General features: G+C 31.5%; 1 protein-coding gene and 1 pseudogene across 6 annotated transcripts in view; one reads left to right on the top strand and one right to left on the bottom strand.

Moving 5' to 3' along the window:
* Window positions 1-1369: 1369 nt before the first annotated feature.
* The window catches only part of LOC108750564 (very low-density lipoprotein receptor-like), a 32627-nt gene continuing 16220 nt past the window's right edge, over window positions 1370-17776 (bottom strand). For 2 of the 6 annotated variants that reach the window (XM_018490076.1, XM_018490074.1), the window contains 12 exons: window positions 13853-13975; window positions 10939-11058; window positions 9931-10053; window positions 6820-7055; window positions 6448-6652; window positions 5776-6087; window positions 5362-5662; window positions 4979-5270; window positions 4114-4594; window positions 3212-3295; window positions 2000-2268; window positions 1370-1857 (listed from right to left, as the gene is read on the bottom strand). In XM_018490076.1, the coding sequence (XP_018345578.1) occupies window positions 1813-1857; window positions 2000-2268; window positions 3212-3295; window positions 4114-4594; window positions 4979-5270; window positions 5362-5662; window positions 5776-6087; window positions 6448-6652; window positions 6820-7055; window positions 9931-10053; window positions 10939-11058; window positions 13853-13975 (2591 nt within the window). In that variant the 3' untranslated portion in view covers window positions 1370-1812. The remainder of the gene's footprint in view (window positions 1858-1999; window positions 2269-3211; window positions 3296-4113; window positions 4595-4978; window positions 5271-5361; window positions 5663-5775; window positions 6088-6447; window positions 6653-6819; window positions 7056-9930; window positions 10054-10938; window positions 11059-13852; window positions 13976-17776) is intronic. The other 4 variants (XM_018490077.1, XM_018490071.1, XM_018490072.1 and 1 more) reach the window with 4 other exon arrangements.
* LOC108750573 overlaps window positions 14011-17776 on the top strand; it is a 7585-nt pseudogene continuing 3819 nt past the window's right edge.

The raw sequence follows: 17776 nt of genomic DNA, 5'->3' as shown, positions 1-17776 counted from the left end.
AGTAGATTGAAGTACTTGACAACAGTTCCCTTTTAACAAACGCACAGTCACACTTACTGTCATTGAGCTCAAGTCGTTACAACAATGCTCTTTCCGTTTCACTACATAAACGATAGTATAATATTTGTAAATAGAGCGATTTTTTTTCGTGATATGGACCGCCCATCAATATACAGATAACTGCTGGAAAGTCCTGACATATGTCATATATGTCTATGGCATTGTACGCATTACATAGACATAAAAGGAGAAATTTCTTCTGAGCATACATCATTTCTCATTAATTCGCGCTTTTTAACTTTCTGTTTGTATAATTAATACGCGTAGCGGATTATGTATAAATATATCCTTAAATCTAAATTACAGAGAAGAGATTAGAACATGTAATAATAAAAGGATGTGATTATATTCAGATAATCAAGCCTGCAGAGACAGATTTTGAGCTGAGTATGCTACCAATTTTTGATGGCAGAAAAGCAATAAATTTCACAAAATCTGACAATGTCAGACGCTAGAAATATAACGAAGCCTGCTAACACGCTATACCATCATTGGTGGCAGAATATATTTGTTGGGTTTTTGTTGTCAGTCTGCCGCCAAATTGCTTACAGATCCTGCTTGATTTCTGTCACTAATCTGCTGGCATAGCATATAAGCAAGCCTTGTCGACAAATTTCGAGTTTTAATGCGGACACAAATGGATTTACAATAGGAATCTGAAATTTGCTACCAATCTGCCAACAAATTGCTATAGCATTTTGCTATCTATATACATATAAATGTGCCTCTTACAGGAAGAGGTCTTTCTTTCTTATATAATAAAAGAGGGAAAATAATAACTCAAAAGGAAAATAATAATTATAGCCTCTTATTCCACTGTAGTTGAGTGATAGTTTGTTTCACAGCATACATTTAATCGTTACAACTTTCATATTGTATTTTAACATCATGTGATTTTTAAATAATTTTAATAATATATGATTAAGATTTTTCGCATTATTTACATATGACTTCTATGAGATATTACTAAAAAAAATAATATCTTGAGTACCTAAAAATTCTATTCAAAAAACGTCCATTGTGCATATCTCTAAATAAATAATTAAACAAATTGATTTCTTTACATATATATAGCGCATGTAAAATCATACACTACGTGCGCCAGGCTATGCTAAATTGATCTAAAAAGTTCTATATTACAAATTATATGTTACTTAACTAAATAGAGAAAATGTTAAATAGGAATCTCTCAACTCTTAAATGTCACATTACGGGAACAATGCACTTGGATGTGGTATACCCAACTCAATTCGATTGCTTATAACTTTCATAAAAATAAACAATTTTTTTTAATCAACAAAATAGTATCAAGCAAATATATCTTTATTAATAAAAAAGTTATAAGCAATGGAAGAAGCATAAAAAAAACATTGGATAAAGAAATGATGGGTATGCCACACCGAAAAGGCGATTTAAGTTGTTATTAAACTATTTGGCTACATGAAGATAGATCACTTATTTGGCAACAGTTTCTCTAGATATTTCTCCCTTTACGTCCTAGAGCAAATCTAAATGTTGCACGCATAATATACATATATTTGAGTGACAAAGTGCTAAAGTTTGTAAAGAAATAGAGATACAAAAAAAATTAACATAATCACAGTTGGTTGGCAGGCTTGCGAGCGAGCGCAGGCATGCGTTTGGACAGGCTCTTTCAACGCAAATACCTTGTCTTTCTTTACATGATTTTATCACTTGGTCGATATAGTACTTCTGTAGCCTGTTGAATCTTTTATATTGACAGACTGAGTCTTAAACATAATCATTTGTTCCAGGACTTGTCAATGGTTCTTGAGCCTGAAACAAATATGACACTTTTTAATACAAAACATTTTAAAATTTTATTTCTTTCATTATCATAATGTATAAAAATTACCTTTTAAAATCTTTTAGGTAAAAATTAATTCAAATAACTATATATAAAATTAGAAATTTTTACCTCTTCTCCAACTGTAGCTGCAGGGAGTGGGAATCTGTTTTTCTCAAGACTAAACTGATCTTCTGTAGTTTTTCTATAGACGGGATTATCGAAGTTCATACTAGTAACATTACGATGAAGATAATGCCTGTAGCACAGCACTGCAACAAGTGCGAGTAATAACAGTCCTAACGACACTACGCCTATTACGATGCCGGCGACTAAACCAGGATCTGTTGATTCAGCTATTGAGTTTCCTTTTCTTTCTGCATCTCCTGGCGATAATGGATCTAAAAATAGTATGTTCAAGTGAAAATTCTAAAATATATATATAAATTTAATATTCAAATGTAAAAAGTACCAGAAATCTTTTCCCATTCCAGCGCATTCATTACTGTAGTAGCAGAATTAATACAATTAATTAGTAAAAATTTAATAAATTCATTTTTTTTTAGTATATACAATGATCATAATTATAAAAATACAGTAAAAATCTAAAAAAAATACTAACTAAGCTATCAAGTAGATTGCACATTTGTAAGGAAAAAAATACATGCACATTCATATTATGCAAGGGGAGTAACATTAATGTATCTAATAATATTTCTTTAATTTAATATTGCAACAGATTACAAAATAAATTATAAAATATATCTCTTAAATATGAATAATTAAATAATCGATTGTAATCAGTCTATTTTTCTAGATAAATAATAAATATTAATTCAATATATTATTAGGTATCGCGAAAAGTTCGTGTCGTTTTTTCAAGAGATGTTTATAGGAACCGACGAACTTTTCGCGGTACTTAATACTTTAAATATAGCAAACAACTTTTTATTTATGAATTTTCTAATAAACAAAATTATTTTAAACATTAATTTTCTGATGTATTTATTTAGAAGAAATTGACTTCAAATTAGCTATAAATCGATTCGATAAAAACATATGTATATATATATTTGACATATTTAATATTACTACATAAGAAAATTAATATAGATTTGACATTCTGATTCAGCGTTCAATATCTCTTTTAAATAATGAAGTTATGCTAATACATTTTCAATTAGTGATTTCATGAAGCCCAATATAAAACGTATCCCAAAAATGAATCACCGTAAATTAATAGATGTTCAAATGATTAATTAATTTTATAATAGTTATATAAAAGCTTAATATATACCCAAAGAATCCGTGTGTATTAAAAAAATATCATTCAACTAAACTTACTGGCAGTCGTTGTAACATTCAGAGGTTTGAGCCTCTGGAACGGCATCATGGGTGTTTGCGTAGACGGCGCTATGGTCGTAGTAACTGGAATATCCCAAATTCATGCAACACGAATGCAAATAAATGAAACAACGTAAATAATGAGCGCATAACATCTTAGCAATTATTAGACGTTAATAAAAAATTTAAATTTTTATGTATACTAAATAATCAACTTTATGCATTAAAAATATACACGCTTTTTTTCGTAATAATTTTTTGCATCGAGCATTTGCGCATTCTCATATTATACTTTCTATTTATAATACATTTTTTATAAGAATGATCATGCAATGATTTATCATGGCGTGACAGCTGTTATATGAGATATCAATGTTAATAATTATATGCGTGTTGTCTGCATATGAACTTAATAACTACCGAATACAACGAAGAATTTTAAACAAAAAAATGACATTTTGAGCATTCTTTTGCATAATAAGCATTAATAAATTAAAATGCACCAACGACATGCAATGCTATTTGAGAATATAGACTTCCTTCTCATAATCTGCTTTTATATTGTAGAAAATGCATAACAAATTTTTGATAAATTGACGAACAGCTTTCCATAACTGTCTATTAATTAATTTATTCTTTTAGAAAAAGAATTTTGTAATTCGCGATATACGTATAACGCCCATTGCAAAAATATTATCAAACAATTATCTTTAATATAATTTAAAAATACATAGTCCTTTTAATTTAAAAGACCATTACGCTAAAAAATATGATTGAATTATAAATAATCGGCATGTCTGTTTCCCATAAATTTGTTGCTATGACGAGATAGTTGAAAATTGCGTAGTAACTCAGTGTTGGAAGGTCATTCGTCAATCGTGATATCCTCGTGACTGACTCACCATTTTCCACGCACATCAATCCATCAGGTAATAACCGTAAACCGTCCGGACAGGCGCACGATAATAGTGGTGATCTAGAGTTGATTTTAGGTGCGGGCAAACACAGATGACTGCAATGTCCATTGACAGCTTGACATTGATTCATTCCATCAGGCTGTCTGTAAGGATGATATACATGGACTACCATTGGATGTTGAAGCGTTCTGATTGACGTAACAGCTTCTACTTCCTTGCCGGTGAATTTGTTAGCTTTAAAAATCGTTTCCTTATCCCAATCGGTCCAGTATACATAATCCTCGAAGGTTGTTATACTGAAGGGATGCCTAAGGCTTTCGGGAGAATATAGTACTGTTCGTCTGCCGGTTCCGTCGTAATTACAGGAACCTATGATGTTCAATTTTGCGTCTACCCAATATACTCTCTTGCCAATCAAGTCTAAAGCTAACCCATTAGGCCACTTAACATCATTGCCGACAATCACCTGTAATAAACTCTTGTTAGAAGTCAAGATAAATTGGTATAAAAAACATATTTAATGTATTTTATTAATGATTCATAATTGCTTCTTTCAAACTGATTTGCAGGGACACCAGCAAGAAAAAAAATCCGCGACTCCAGAAAAGAAATAATTTAAAATAAATGTAAATAATTGTCTAATTGCAATTGTAAATTGTTAGTTAAGTTCTTTTTCGTCGAATGCACATGTGCATGCATACGTACACGTTCCAACATGACAAAAATTGAATATCTTCAAATTTTACGACGCTTAAATAATATACATGTATTCTTCAATAGTAATGAGAGAGAAAGAATAATGCTACTTTTTAATTAATGTTATTTCTAATATGTTATTTCCGTTTCTTACCGATCGACGAGTACCATCCATGCCAGCTCGTTCAATACGAGCCTCGTCGCTCCAGTCTGTCCAAAACATCCAACCTTCCAATGGATTCAGTGCTATCGCTCTAGGCTCCTGAATGCGATCTCGTATAAGAGTTTTTCTCATATTTCCTTCGAAATTGGCCAATTCGATAGTATCTTTTCCAGAGTCTGTCCAATAAATGTGACTGTAAATCCAGTCAACTGCCAATCCATCTGATGTGGTAAAATCGTTTTCGATAACGACTGTGCGTTCATTTCCTTCGTCTATTGGAGCTCTAAAAAAATATGTCATTTGATCAATGTATCTCTTAACATGAAACTTAATAATAGAGAGTTTTTTCTAGTTATAAGGAAATTATAACATACTTGTAAATTTTCTTTTCACTGATGTCGCTCCAGAAAATCATTCCAGTGCGAAAGACAAAGTCCAAAGCTGTTGCCATTTTAGTATTGTTAACGATCGCAGTCATCTCTTGACGATCCAGAGCTACTTTTCGAATATCATGTCGACGAGCAAATAACAAACTTGCGTGACCCTCCGCGGCTTTACAGCGTGTTAAATTTCGCGGATCTTTAAGATAACCGGTGGCGCAGCTGCATTTGAAACCGCCTTTTTCATTATGACAAAACTGAGAACAGCTACCCGGTTCCAAGCATTCATCAACATCTGAAAAATGAAGTAATCTCTTAGCAGTTTTAATATGGAGCTAAGAACTGCGATGAAAGAAACCTTAAGGAAATATTGTGTTAACATTCAGAAAAATGCAACTTTGTTCATACCATCGCACGTGCGGTTGTCGATTAGTCTATAACCCGTGCGACAGTCACATCGGTAACCAATAGGCAAATCGACACAGATCTGCGAGCATCCACCGTTATTTTTTGCACACTCATTCACGCCGCAGAGCTCGGCACTCTCATCCTCCCAGCCGATGCAATCTGGATTTTTGTTGCAGACGTTTTCCAGAGGAATACATGAGCCCTCGCTGCACTCGAACTGAATTCGCGGATCGCAGCTTACGATTTTGCTTGTACAATTCTTCTCATCGCTTCCATCGGAGCACTCGGCTTTACCGTTGCAATATAGATGACCTAAACATACAAATCGTTGAAAATCCGAAACATACACAATAATTCGCGCGACTGCCATGTGAAACGATAGATTTCTGATTTAAATCTGACATGATAACAAATTAACATTGTTTCCGTAACATATTAATTACAACATGTTGTTTTAACATATTAATTTTTAAAATTCAATTTTAACGTAAAGATTAAATTTAATCTTAACCGTGTCTTCTATTCATATAAAATATACTATTTATTAACATAAAAGATTTTTCATTAATTTATCGTTTACATCATCACATAATTCATTGTAATGTTATGTTTAACATAGTAACAATTTTGAATTTACAGAAATATTATATCTTTAAATATGCCAGTATATACCTGAGATACACGAACGTCGATCTTCGCATTGAAATTGATCGGGTCTGCAAGTTACATTGTGGCATCTCTGTGGGGATTCATCCGCACCATTGGGACAGTCTTTTTCGCCGTCGCATACCCAAGTCTGATGGATGCAAGTAACACCATCGTCGCAATCGAACTCCTTGTTCTCACAGTGGCTTATCTTCTTCCCGTTATGAATATCCTAAAAGGGATGAATTTCAAAGAAATTTCAAGAAATGTCGGATCTGTGTGCAATGCTATATTATGTAAATTGTATCCCATTATTTTCCTCTCGAGTTTCTATGTTCTTAACATTGTGCAAACGTTTTTAATTATTTGGTACTTGAGACTAGCATGAAGATGAAATACCTTGCATCCCATCTCATCGGATCGATCCGGACAATCGTAGTCGCCGTCGCATCTCCATCGCGACGTTATGCAATAATTCTCTGAACATGCAAAATCAGTGCCAGGATGACACGTTATCGGTCCACAACCCTTCTCGTCGCTGTTATCCCCGCAATCATTGTCATTGTCACAAACCCACAGTTGTTGGATACAGTGTTTATTCGCGCAGGTAAACTCATCGGACCGGCAAGTGTCGTCTAAGGCAAAAGATCTCTCATGTGAAAGAAGTGGAACAACATTTTATTTACTAGTAACAAAAATTTTCTCGCGCAGCTATCGCTGATCTTAACAGGGATTGACATTTAATTAGCGTACAAACATAAAGTTTTTTAAAACAATTTTCCATGACTAAGTATGTTATCTATATCTTATATAATCTATTAATACAAATATTTAAATGCTTGTATTAATATTTTAAATAATATTAAAAGTGGCAGCCTTTTGAATTACATGTATAGTAAAATTATGTTATTATATATAATTCATGAAAAAAAAATTGTAAATAATAAAAAAACCAAAACAAAATTTTTACCTAAAACAGTAAATACACATATGTAAAAAAAATGTCTAATTAAAAAACAAACATTATGCCAATACTTATAAGGCAACGTGATCTTGCATTAAGACACAACTTGCATCCAATATGACTTAGGGAACCTCGATATCGTTTAACGACTCTCTTTATAATTTCTTGATAAACTATACTGTGATGTAAAGTGTAAACTATATTATAATGTAAAAACGTAGTAGTATCAGTGGATCCGATAACCTTTCATAATGACGCATTTTTGTCTAATTTCGCAGTAGTTATAAATGTTTTTATAACAGAAGATTATACGTTAAAAGAGGACGTTTGCATTTGCGTTATTATTCTCTATTGGTTTTTTTCATATTTCCTCTTATAATAATTGATTTGATAATGCCTATATAATCATTACATTTAATCTATTCTTAAATAATCTATTTCGTATAAATATGAAATAAAGCTTTATAAAGAAATTTCATTAATCTTTTAATACACAAGCAAATATAATTTATAATAAATACATATAATAGTATTTACATATTTGAAATAAATAATAAATTACACTTCACTTATAGTATTTCACTTATAGTGAAAAATACAAATACTATTATTTTTTTTAAATATAAAAAACTTTTAAATATCTGCTTTTACACACACATGCAAGACGTATTGGGAATAGTTATGCATTATTGTTAGATCACAATCGTAATATAGAGAAATAGAAAAGACAAATTTCACAGCTTTCACGTATCGACATATAATTTAAACAAGAGTATGAAGACCTACATCATGATAAGACCAACATAAATAGCTTTAACGTAATGACTCGTGCGCAAATATCGTTCTAGGAAGCAACATGTTTATTAAATGTATTTATGTAAAAGAAAATCTGTTTTTTTTTTCACTAGACTGTTATGTATTCTGTAATCGCAAACGTTTGCGCTTTCAAAGAGACAAGTTCCACAGGAAATTAAAGGTTCCCGGCAGTCACTCGTAATTTCAAGCAGGACAATTATCTGCTTCTCCAGCAAGCGATATCTGCGACACAACTTTATCTAATATCTAACGAAAAAAGCTACGTATTAAATTGCACTCTCAAGTATTACGATCGGAAATTTTCTAATTGAGAGACACAAGAGATAATAAGTATATAACATACTCACAAGTGACTCCAAAGGTATATGAAGAAAATAAAAAAATATAGAATCAATTATAGAGTATAGTAATTGAATCGTGGGTAATCCATTTCCGACTCAATCTTTTTCATTTGAATAAAATCACTTTAGCGCCAATTTATATAATAATCACGAACAAACGGAAAATGGACGGAACAAAGATCGTAATTTTATTACAAATTTATCGTAAATTTATTAAAAATATATATAAATTAGATTTAAATAGACCTTCTCGGTTTCAGATAAAATTTTTAATAAATTTTTCGCGTTACTTTTTACCCACAATCAATTCTTGCAGATCTTAATATTATCAGCCGGCAAAGTAGCAAGGAAAGAAAATCGACGAAAATCAGCGCATTACAGAAACATCGTCAATAAATCAACGCACCGATAATTACGGCTAATAAAAGTATAAATAACGTAATTCGTGTAAGCCGTTTGTAAAACGAAAATACGACGTAAGATGGACAATTCATTTGTAAAGTGTGTGCGTTTGAGGAGTAGTTTAAAGCAGCTATTAATGATTGTATCAAACTACAATCATTTTGCTATCATATTATGATTCTTTTCCTTATAGATTCATGTTAATCATCACAATTTCTTTTACATAAGCAACCTTCACCAATCAAAGATTTTAGCGCTTGTCCCAAGGAAGAAGTACTATCCCACCACCAATTCAGCTATAATTGTTTTCGACTAGAAACATGTCGATGTAATTTATTTTGGGCATGATAACTACGTTTATCTACGTCTACGATAATGATATTACAATTATATATTTGATATAATTTAATAAAATATAATTTAATTAAATATATAATTTATATATTTCATATTTATAATGTGAAATTGTAGAAAGCTATCTATAATGACTACGTTTACACGGATACCCTTAATCGGGTTAATTTAATAACATGTGGTTAGAAACTGGCCAATCACAGTCATTCCATTCTTCAGAGGATCAGCTTTGATTAATCAATTTCATAACTACGAATGTTATTAAATCCGATTAAGGATGTTCGTGTAAACGTAGTCAAAGTCTCAAACTATAGATATGCTTGCATCTTGAAGTTTATATAGATTTGTAATTAAAGCTCTATTTAAAAATATCTTGGACAATTGAGATATTTTTTCTAAAAAAAAAAAAAAAAAAAAAATCGCGAACTATATCGTTCTGTAGAGTTTCAAAGATGCACAATGTATTTCATGCAAAAACTAGTCAATACATGTATACCAAAGAATTTCGACTATTTACTTCCGAGATATAACGTGCAATATATGATAAGGCATAGATAAAAAAAAAACAGAAAAAAAATAGAAAGAACAAAGTATGCAAGCGTATGAAAAAGTAGCCCACGTGCAGAAGCTTACTGCACTCAGCCTCGTCTGAACCGTCCGAACAGTCAGGGTTGTCGTCGCACATCCATGTTAATGCCACGCACTCGCCATTTCCCGAATGGCACGTGAATTGTTCCGGTGTACAGGTCTTGGTCCCTACAAGATGACAATTGCATTGTACCGGATTCGCGATTACAACGCAGGGCACGAGCCCCGACAAAGTGGATACTGCGATTGACGTTTAGTTTCGCGATAGCTTCGAAAGATAGATTGCATCCTTGCATAAAGCGAGTGTAGAAAGCGTATGCAGAAGTTTGAAATACTACTCCGTTTATATCAACAAGAGTAGACTAAAAAGCTAAACTCCCAACATCTCACCAAGAAAATTAAGATTTGTTTAGATACTTTTTTAATCTGGAAGTAAATACAAAAAGTCAAAATCAACTCTGAACAAAAATATTCTAACTTCCGCTCTTTATAGCTGATAATAAAATTGGCTTCGTTATTTCTCAACTACATCAATATTATTAATTTATTATTTTATTATTCTTGGAAGTTTATATACTCGTATATTATCTATTATCATTAGATCACCACAGAGAATGTGTTTAAAGATTTATTATATATTAATAAATAGCATATACAAAAATAACGTTCTAATAAAAATATTGAAAATTTTACTTTATTAGTTACTAAGTTAAACAAAAATAGTGATTATGCCTATAATGTAAGAATTGGATCAATTATTATTGATTTTACCGAATCTATTATGCCTGTTATCACTACATCGATCCCAAAATTATTCTGCATTGAATAAGTTATTTGCCATTATTTCCTGTTTCAATACATGCAATTAGTAGACCGAGCACACAACTTTCTCGCAAGTCGTAAGCAATAGAATGTATTGAGAATACGAGGATGCAATCTGAGATTCTGCAATTTGCGCTTTGTCATTTGTTCCGTAGCTTTCCGGCTGATCCCGTCCCTCCTTGGCTGCTTTCCGGTAACACCTACGCTAAAGTACTTATCCGCGCGACTTACTGTAACAATCCTTCTCGTCCAAATTGTTGGAGCAATCTGTCTGATGATCGCACAGCCACGTCTTCGGAATGCACTCGCCTGGACTGCATTCAAACTCCCTTTCGTTGCATGGTATCAACCCTTTTATTCGATTCAATACTCTCTTAATTATCTCTTTAGTCTTAAAATCATATTTTTTATATTGTCACAAACATAGGCAATAATTTCCCAAATAAAAATTGTTGAAAGACTCTTAAAGGTCGTCTAAATAATCTAAAAGATATTTTTTTAACATCTTTATGATACACAATTCATACATTTATTTAATATAAGTTACTACTTTATTAAAAATACTTTAATTAAGACGACAATTTTTATGTGGTGTGCAACTCAGAAGGCTTAAGTTTTTCATCTTAATCTCTATATGCGTTTTTCTCTTATTTAATTCATATTTTGTTCTTTACAGCTCAATCTCCTTTATTTAAAACTTACTTTAGACGATTTAACATTTTTGTAAGAATTCAGAATAGAATTTTATAATTTTATATGTCAATTTCACATGTAATAATAAAAAATATTTCAAAAGAAGCTTACACATACATATATAGTATAAAACCTACATTAAATTATTAAAATGCTCATACACATATTAAATTACTCATATACATATTTAATTACGATATCAAAATATATCATAAAAATTATAAATGGAATTCTAAATCGACCCAGAAATCTGCTGTAAATTATACAAGTGAGTAAAGCGAGCTTTAGTTTGTCCATAAATGTCAATACTTCATTTGTATGACGAATGAGATGTCAATGTTAAAAATATTGAACGTCAAACGTTAAGCATAGATGTTTCAATATTATCATGTGTAATAATGCTTGATTATATAGGCAAACGAAGCAGTCGCTAACCTTTGACATTCGATATATTAGCATGTCATTGTTTTCAGATTCAAGTTCGAATAAAAGAGCTACACGCCTGCAATCACATTTCTATGTAACAGAACGTAAAGTAATCTCTCTTTTATGAAATAATACCGCGCGAATATCACGGAACATTGTATAATAGATATACAGAATGTTTCCTTATTAAAGGCATTTCCCTCTTTGACTAATGTTGAATGAAAAATATCATGTATGTTTTTGTAAAACTTTGAAAAAATTCTATTCAAAGGACAAATTCCATTTAAAATTATCCGAAGAATGCTGTTATGTCATTCACTTGGAATGTCTATTAATTAACAAAAAAAGTTTATGCAAGATAAAATAGTTCATTATGTAGGCCATTTGTTAAATACATAGAAAACGGTGAAATTATTCAACACACACGTATGTGTGTGTGCGTGTGGGTGTGTGCGCGCGCGCGCGCGTGTGTGTGCGTGTGTACAGTTTCAAACTAATAACAGAAGTAGATAATTTTTCTATTAGAAGAACTATCGTTTCTACATTTTCCATGAAAATTGCAATGTGTGACGATAAAACTCAATCGCATTTCTCTACTTTATAATTTAAGAGGATTTTTAATGATCCGAAGTGCAATTTACATCATAATTGAAATGATTAAATGCACGCGTAATTATATCCGTCAAAAGGGCTTTGCATCAACGTGCACTAATTAATATTAAATGCGCATTCCACTATGTAATTATGATCGCCGTTGCAACCTTCAAGGATCGATGAGATTCGATTAAACTAATCGATTAGCATCCATTTCTGCCTCGCTATACATAGGTCGAGAGTGGAGATATACAAATACATATGATTTACTAATTGGAGAATGTTAGGCAAACTACAATTCTAATTAAAAAAGTACGTTTTAACCTAGAATACTAGAATCTAGAATACTAGAATCAAGTATTGTCAAAATAGGAAATAACCTCGTTAATAAGGGACACCCTGTATGTCAGTACGCTTCACCTGCTTGAAAAACCGGTCTCCAAAGTTGTACTTTCACATACCGGGACCTTTTACAACCACTATATTCGGATGCACTATATTCGGGTAAATATTCATTAAATCATTTGACACTACAATGCAATAACGTTGTTCATAAATAAAGTTAGTCAACTTTTAAGTTTTATCGGTATTCTGAGAGAATTACACCTTAATGAAAAAAACGATGCTAACACCGTACGATTCGCGTGTATAAATTTTCTATTGTGAAATATGCAAAGATCTCTTCATTGTCTGCTTTGTACAAAGTGCACCCTTGCTTTTATAAAAGTGAAATTTATAAAGCGTTTATAAAAGATAATTAATAGACTTTACGCTAGAGATGCATAAATTACGAATTTCGTATTCCACATATGTAAGTATACAAGGCAATTTCTCTCAAAGCGGTAAATGCTAATAGATATACTTTATTGGCAGTAGTGGAGAGATATTAATTTCGCGTTTATCTTACCTCGGCAAATATTTAATCTACGATTGAATTGGCTTTTAATATACCAACCAGTAATTAACTTTCAAAATTTAATTTTTATTAAAAATTTTTCTTAATCTGCTATAAAACTAATTAAAACTTTTTGCATTCGGACTTTTTCATTCGCAATCATAAAACGAGTATTTCCTAAATAAAAAAAAAACAAAACTTCTAAAACTATATTATAAAAAATCATTAACTTACCCAAATTATATAAAAATTTTTAATATACATATAGTATGTATTAATATCTGACAAGTCAATCAAATTTGATTGAGTTTTAAAAAAAATTAACAAGATAAAACTGTCGGTTCAAATACTCTCTTTTTTTTTAACTTGAATTTCTTTTTCTCTTGCCTCATTAAATTTAGAAACTTAACCGCATCTTTTTCTCGGCCCGTATCTCTCTCAATAATCTCAATGGATATTAGTGCAAATTGAGTAATCCAACGTCACAATATATATTTATATACGTTACATGCATTATAAAAAAAAATTGCAACTTACTGCAGACAGCAGGGTCCTCGTCAGTCCCGTCTGGGCAATCTCGGTCGCCGTCGCAATGCCATATATTAGGTATGCATCTGCCGTTACTGCACTTGAAGTCCGTCTCCTTGCATTCCAGGGTGTCTGAAATATTCGTATGGGAATGAGCGATCGCACTGATCGAGGGAATAATCGCGCACGAGAGCAGCAACAGGATGCACGTGCACCAGGAAACGTTCTTGGGCCACGTCGGGCTCCTGTCGAGCTGCATAATCGCGCGAGAAGAGTAAACGCCTGTTTGTTGTCTAACGTGCATGCAAACTGCACTGCGCAAAGCCGCTCGATGCACTACGTATACGATTCCTACGGCGCACTCGAGGAGAACTCGGCGTTTCAATCAAAGATCAATTTCTACGCATCGTTATTCTGTGCGCCGTACAACGTCCACTGCGAGTCTATCGCTGCAGACGCTGATGAAATCTTACTGACGTATGTCATTCGATAAATACGCAAATTGAATATTTGCAGTGTAATATTTTTTTTTAATTCCTCTCGCGATATTTCAGAATTATCGGAGCACTCGCAGAGAGGAAGGAACTCGATATTATTCAGACTTCGAATGATGCGTAGTCTCAATTTCAGCTTTCACGCGAGCGAATGTGGAGTAAAGGAATACGATGCACTCACGGTGGTAGCCGCGAATTCTATAAGGCTGCAGCCCAGCAAAGGGGCGCCTATATATGGGCTATGGTACTCACACAACCGCAGCAGCGGCTGCAGTGGCAGGAGAGAAGCGAATCAGAGTATCAGAACCCTATCGCTGATCCTGCGGATTGTTGCGAATCTAGTGCGTTTCTTACAATTTTCTAAATTACGTAGACGTATGTCATACACAATCTGTGGATTATCGGAGGTCACCCGAACTCTGATAGACCTAGTTCGATTCCCGCTTCACGAAGAAGTTCATAAAGCAGACCTGTCCAATTTTAGCGCCGGAGCCAAAATGCAAAGCCATCGACGCAAAAATATTCAATATGAATAAGATATCGGGAACCGTAATGTTGATAAGCATCGCTCAAACGCATATCAGCATTTCACAATCCCCGAAATTTTACTTACATTAGGTTTTTTTGCGTCGATGACTTTGTGTTTTGGCTCCGCAGCTAAAATTGAACAGATTAGTCATAAAGAGAAGAATAAAAAAAATAATTAACCCATAAATGAGGAGTTATTTTGAACTAAATTCTTCTCTATGGCTAATTTGATTGCTCAATGTCGACTTAAATCTTTTTAAAATTTCCTAATATTTTAGACATTTTAATGGAGAGAGAACAAAACTGTCTATTACTGTAGCTTAAATTCGAAATCTTTTTACAATAAAATAACACTGACAAAGCTATTTTTATTTGATTGCATATGTAAAAATTAGTGTTGAAGAAGAATCTAATATAATTTTCACATTCAGTATACGAAACATTAAAATTATACCTTTCATCTTCTATATCCTGAATACTATAATTTATTATAAGATTCAAGATTTTTTGTAGCAAATCTCCTGCCATATGTATATATAAAAATGTTTCATTTTACAGAGTATATGTATACGTAGCATAAAAGAATGAAAAGAGCTTTACTTTTTATATGGATCATAAATTTAAAGATTTTATAGTATCGTCGTTACAATAAAATATTTTTATGTATGTAGAATTCATGATATGCATATCATAAGAAAATTACGTATAAAAATAGCGAAAAAAAATTATCTTGCATTTTAAATATCTAATTTTTCAGGTGTTTTTCACAAATTTGTACGATTATGTCTGTTGACATAAAAATATGTATATTAAATTTCCAATTAAATCTCACTTTTATTTTGATACTTGCTGTAACATTGTCAAAGAATTATGTGTTCTAAGAATTTGATCAAAGACATTTTCTAAATATACGTCTGTAAACTTGTCATTCTTAGATTTATCAAATTCTTAGAACATCATTATAGCGGTATAGTAATAATAATACAAAAGTAAGCACCAATAATGAGGTTAGATATTGACATAAAAATACGGAAAGTAGCACAAAAGATAGCAACAAGCTTCAGATATAGCTATCGATACAATAATTGAACGAAAGTATATAATCAATTAAATATGAAATTTTATGGCCTGACGCTTATATGTATATATATCTTATTTAATAAATTGATCATAGTGCATTTTTTCTGCAATAATTTCATAACAGTAATGATCGCAAATAGATCAATGTGTTCTCTTATTTATGCTTTTAAATATTTTATTATAAATGTTATAACGCACAATACATACTTGTATATATGGATAATGTTTAATAAGAGAGCAGATCAATTTATGATTGATTGCTTGGAAATAATTTTTGGTAAAAAGATTCTTAAAAAAAAATATTCTTTTCATGACAGAATTTTATAAGAATAGTTTTTAAGATATTAGCTAATAATAGATTAAGGAACGATAAAAAGTTTTCATGAGTCAAATTTTAAAGCAAAGATAAACTGTCATCAATAATTTTAAATAACTTTTAATTTAATACAATATGGATTTAAGATTTAATTATAGATATATGTAATCTTGTCGTTTCGTTATTTTTCATATAAATTTGGTTTATTTAAAATAAATTTATTGACATAAATTGTAATAAATTTAAGTCTAGACATTATAATATAATTTTAGTTAAATAATATATGTATATTCGTTTTTCTTTATACAAATATAAATGTTTAAATATGTTTAAACTGTTTGGTTTGTATAATGTTTCAACATAAAATAGTAAGTTCAACATAAAATTGTAAAAATATTTTGAAACGTAAAATTTTCAAATATGTGATATGTTTATTAAGAAATTTAAAAATGTTGCTCGTTAATATATTTTTAATTTATATTTACTTTTAATATATTAATTAATATATTTTTACAATAAAAATAGAATTACACACATAAATAAATCAAACAGAAATAAGATTAATATTATATATATAATAATTAGAAAATAATAGTAAATATTTCCACTAAAAAAAATTTATCAAAAATCTTACTTTGAAATTTGGTGCATTTGTTACATTTCGTGAAATCACGTGAATTAATAAATGATAAAATCGCTTCTGCCAAATAATTATAAGACTATCATAGAGCTGACTAGCACTTCGATTGTAGAAACATGATTCTGAGATATTTGCATCTAAAGTTTTCGGCACCGAATGAATGATGAATTGTCGTCGTTCAATGAATAATCAATGTACGCTAAAATCAAATGCAATATTCAATACAGATTTATAGAATATTCAAACGGTGTATATACATGCCATAGGTCTTGACTGAATTCGTTAGTTCTTTTTGACAATACACATACATACACATGTGTTCTTCGTTTACTTGTTTAAAAATTCATTGATAGAAAGATGCTATACAATTTTTCGTACACAATATATAAAAAAATATCGATTATGCGACAATTGAGAAAGTGCGAAGAATTTACGATTCACTGCAGCACGTGCACGTACATATGCTATATAAAATGTAAAGCACAGGCACGAAATATGTACGTCGTGTGTAGCCTGTTAAAAAGGTGGGGTATGGGGTGACGATACGGGATCGCGACCAGTTTTCTGGCCGTAAGAATCTTGTCCCGTATTGCGATTCTGATTAAGAACAACCGTATCGTCATTCCCTTTTTGATGCGTTTGACTTTCCGTCCCGTGACTAGATCACACTCTATTAGCGATATCTCGGTCGTCGCGTGCTTATAAGATATATAATATTACCGCGAATCAATCGATTCGTTCCCGAGAATCCTATTCTTAATGCAATATTAAAATATCTTAATAAATTACGACATTATTTATATTCAAACGCTGCTAACAATACCAACAGTTTCGACGCTATCCACGATAGGCGGCCATTTAACATTGAAGCAATT

Source organism: Trachymyrmex septentrionalis, unplaced genomic scaffold (genome assembly GCF_001594115.1).
Source record: "Trachymyrmex septentrionalis isolate Tsep2-gDNA-1 unplaced genomic scaffold, Tsep1.0 scaffold37, whole genome shotgun sequence".
Classification (NCBI taxonomy): domain Eukaryota; kingdom Metazoa; phylum Arthropoda; class Insecta; order Hymenoptera; family Formicidae; genus Trachymyrmex; species Trachymyrmex septentrionalis.
The sequence above is the reverse complement of the archived record's forward strand: the minus strand, read 5'-3'. Positions and strand labels throughout refer to the sequence as shown.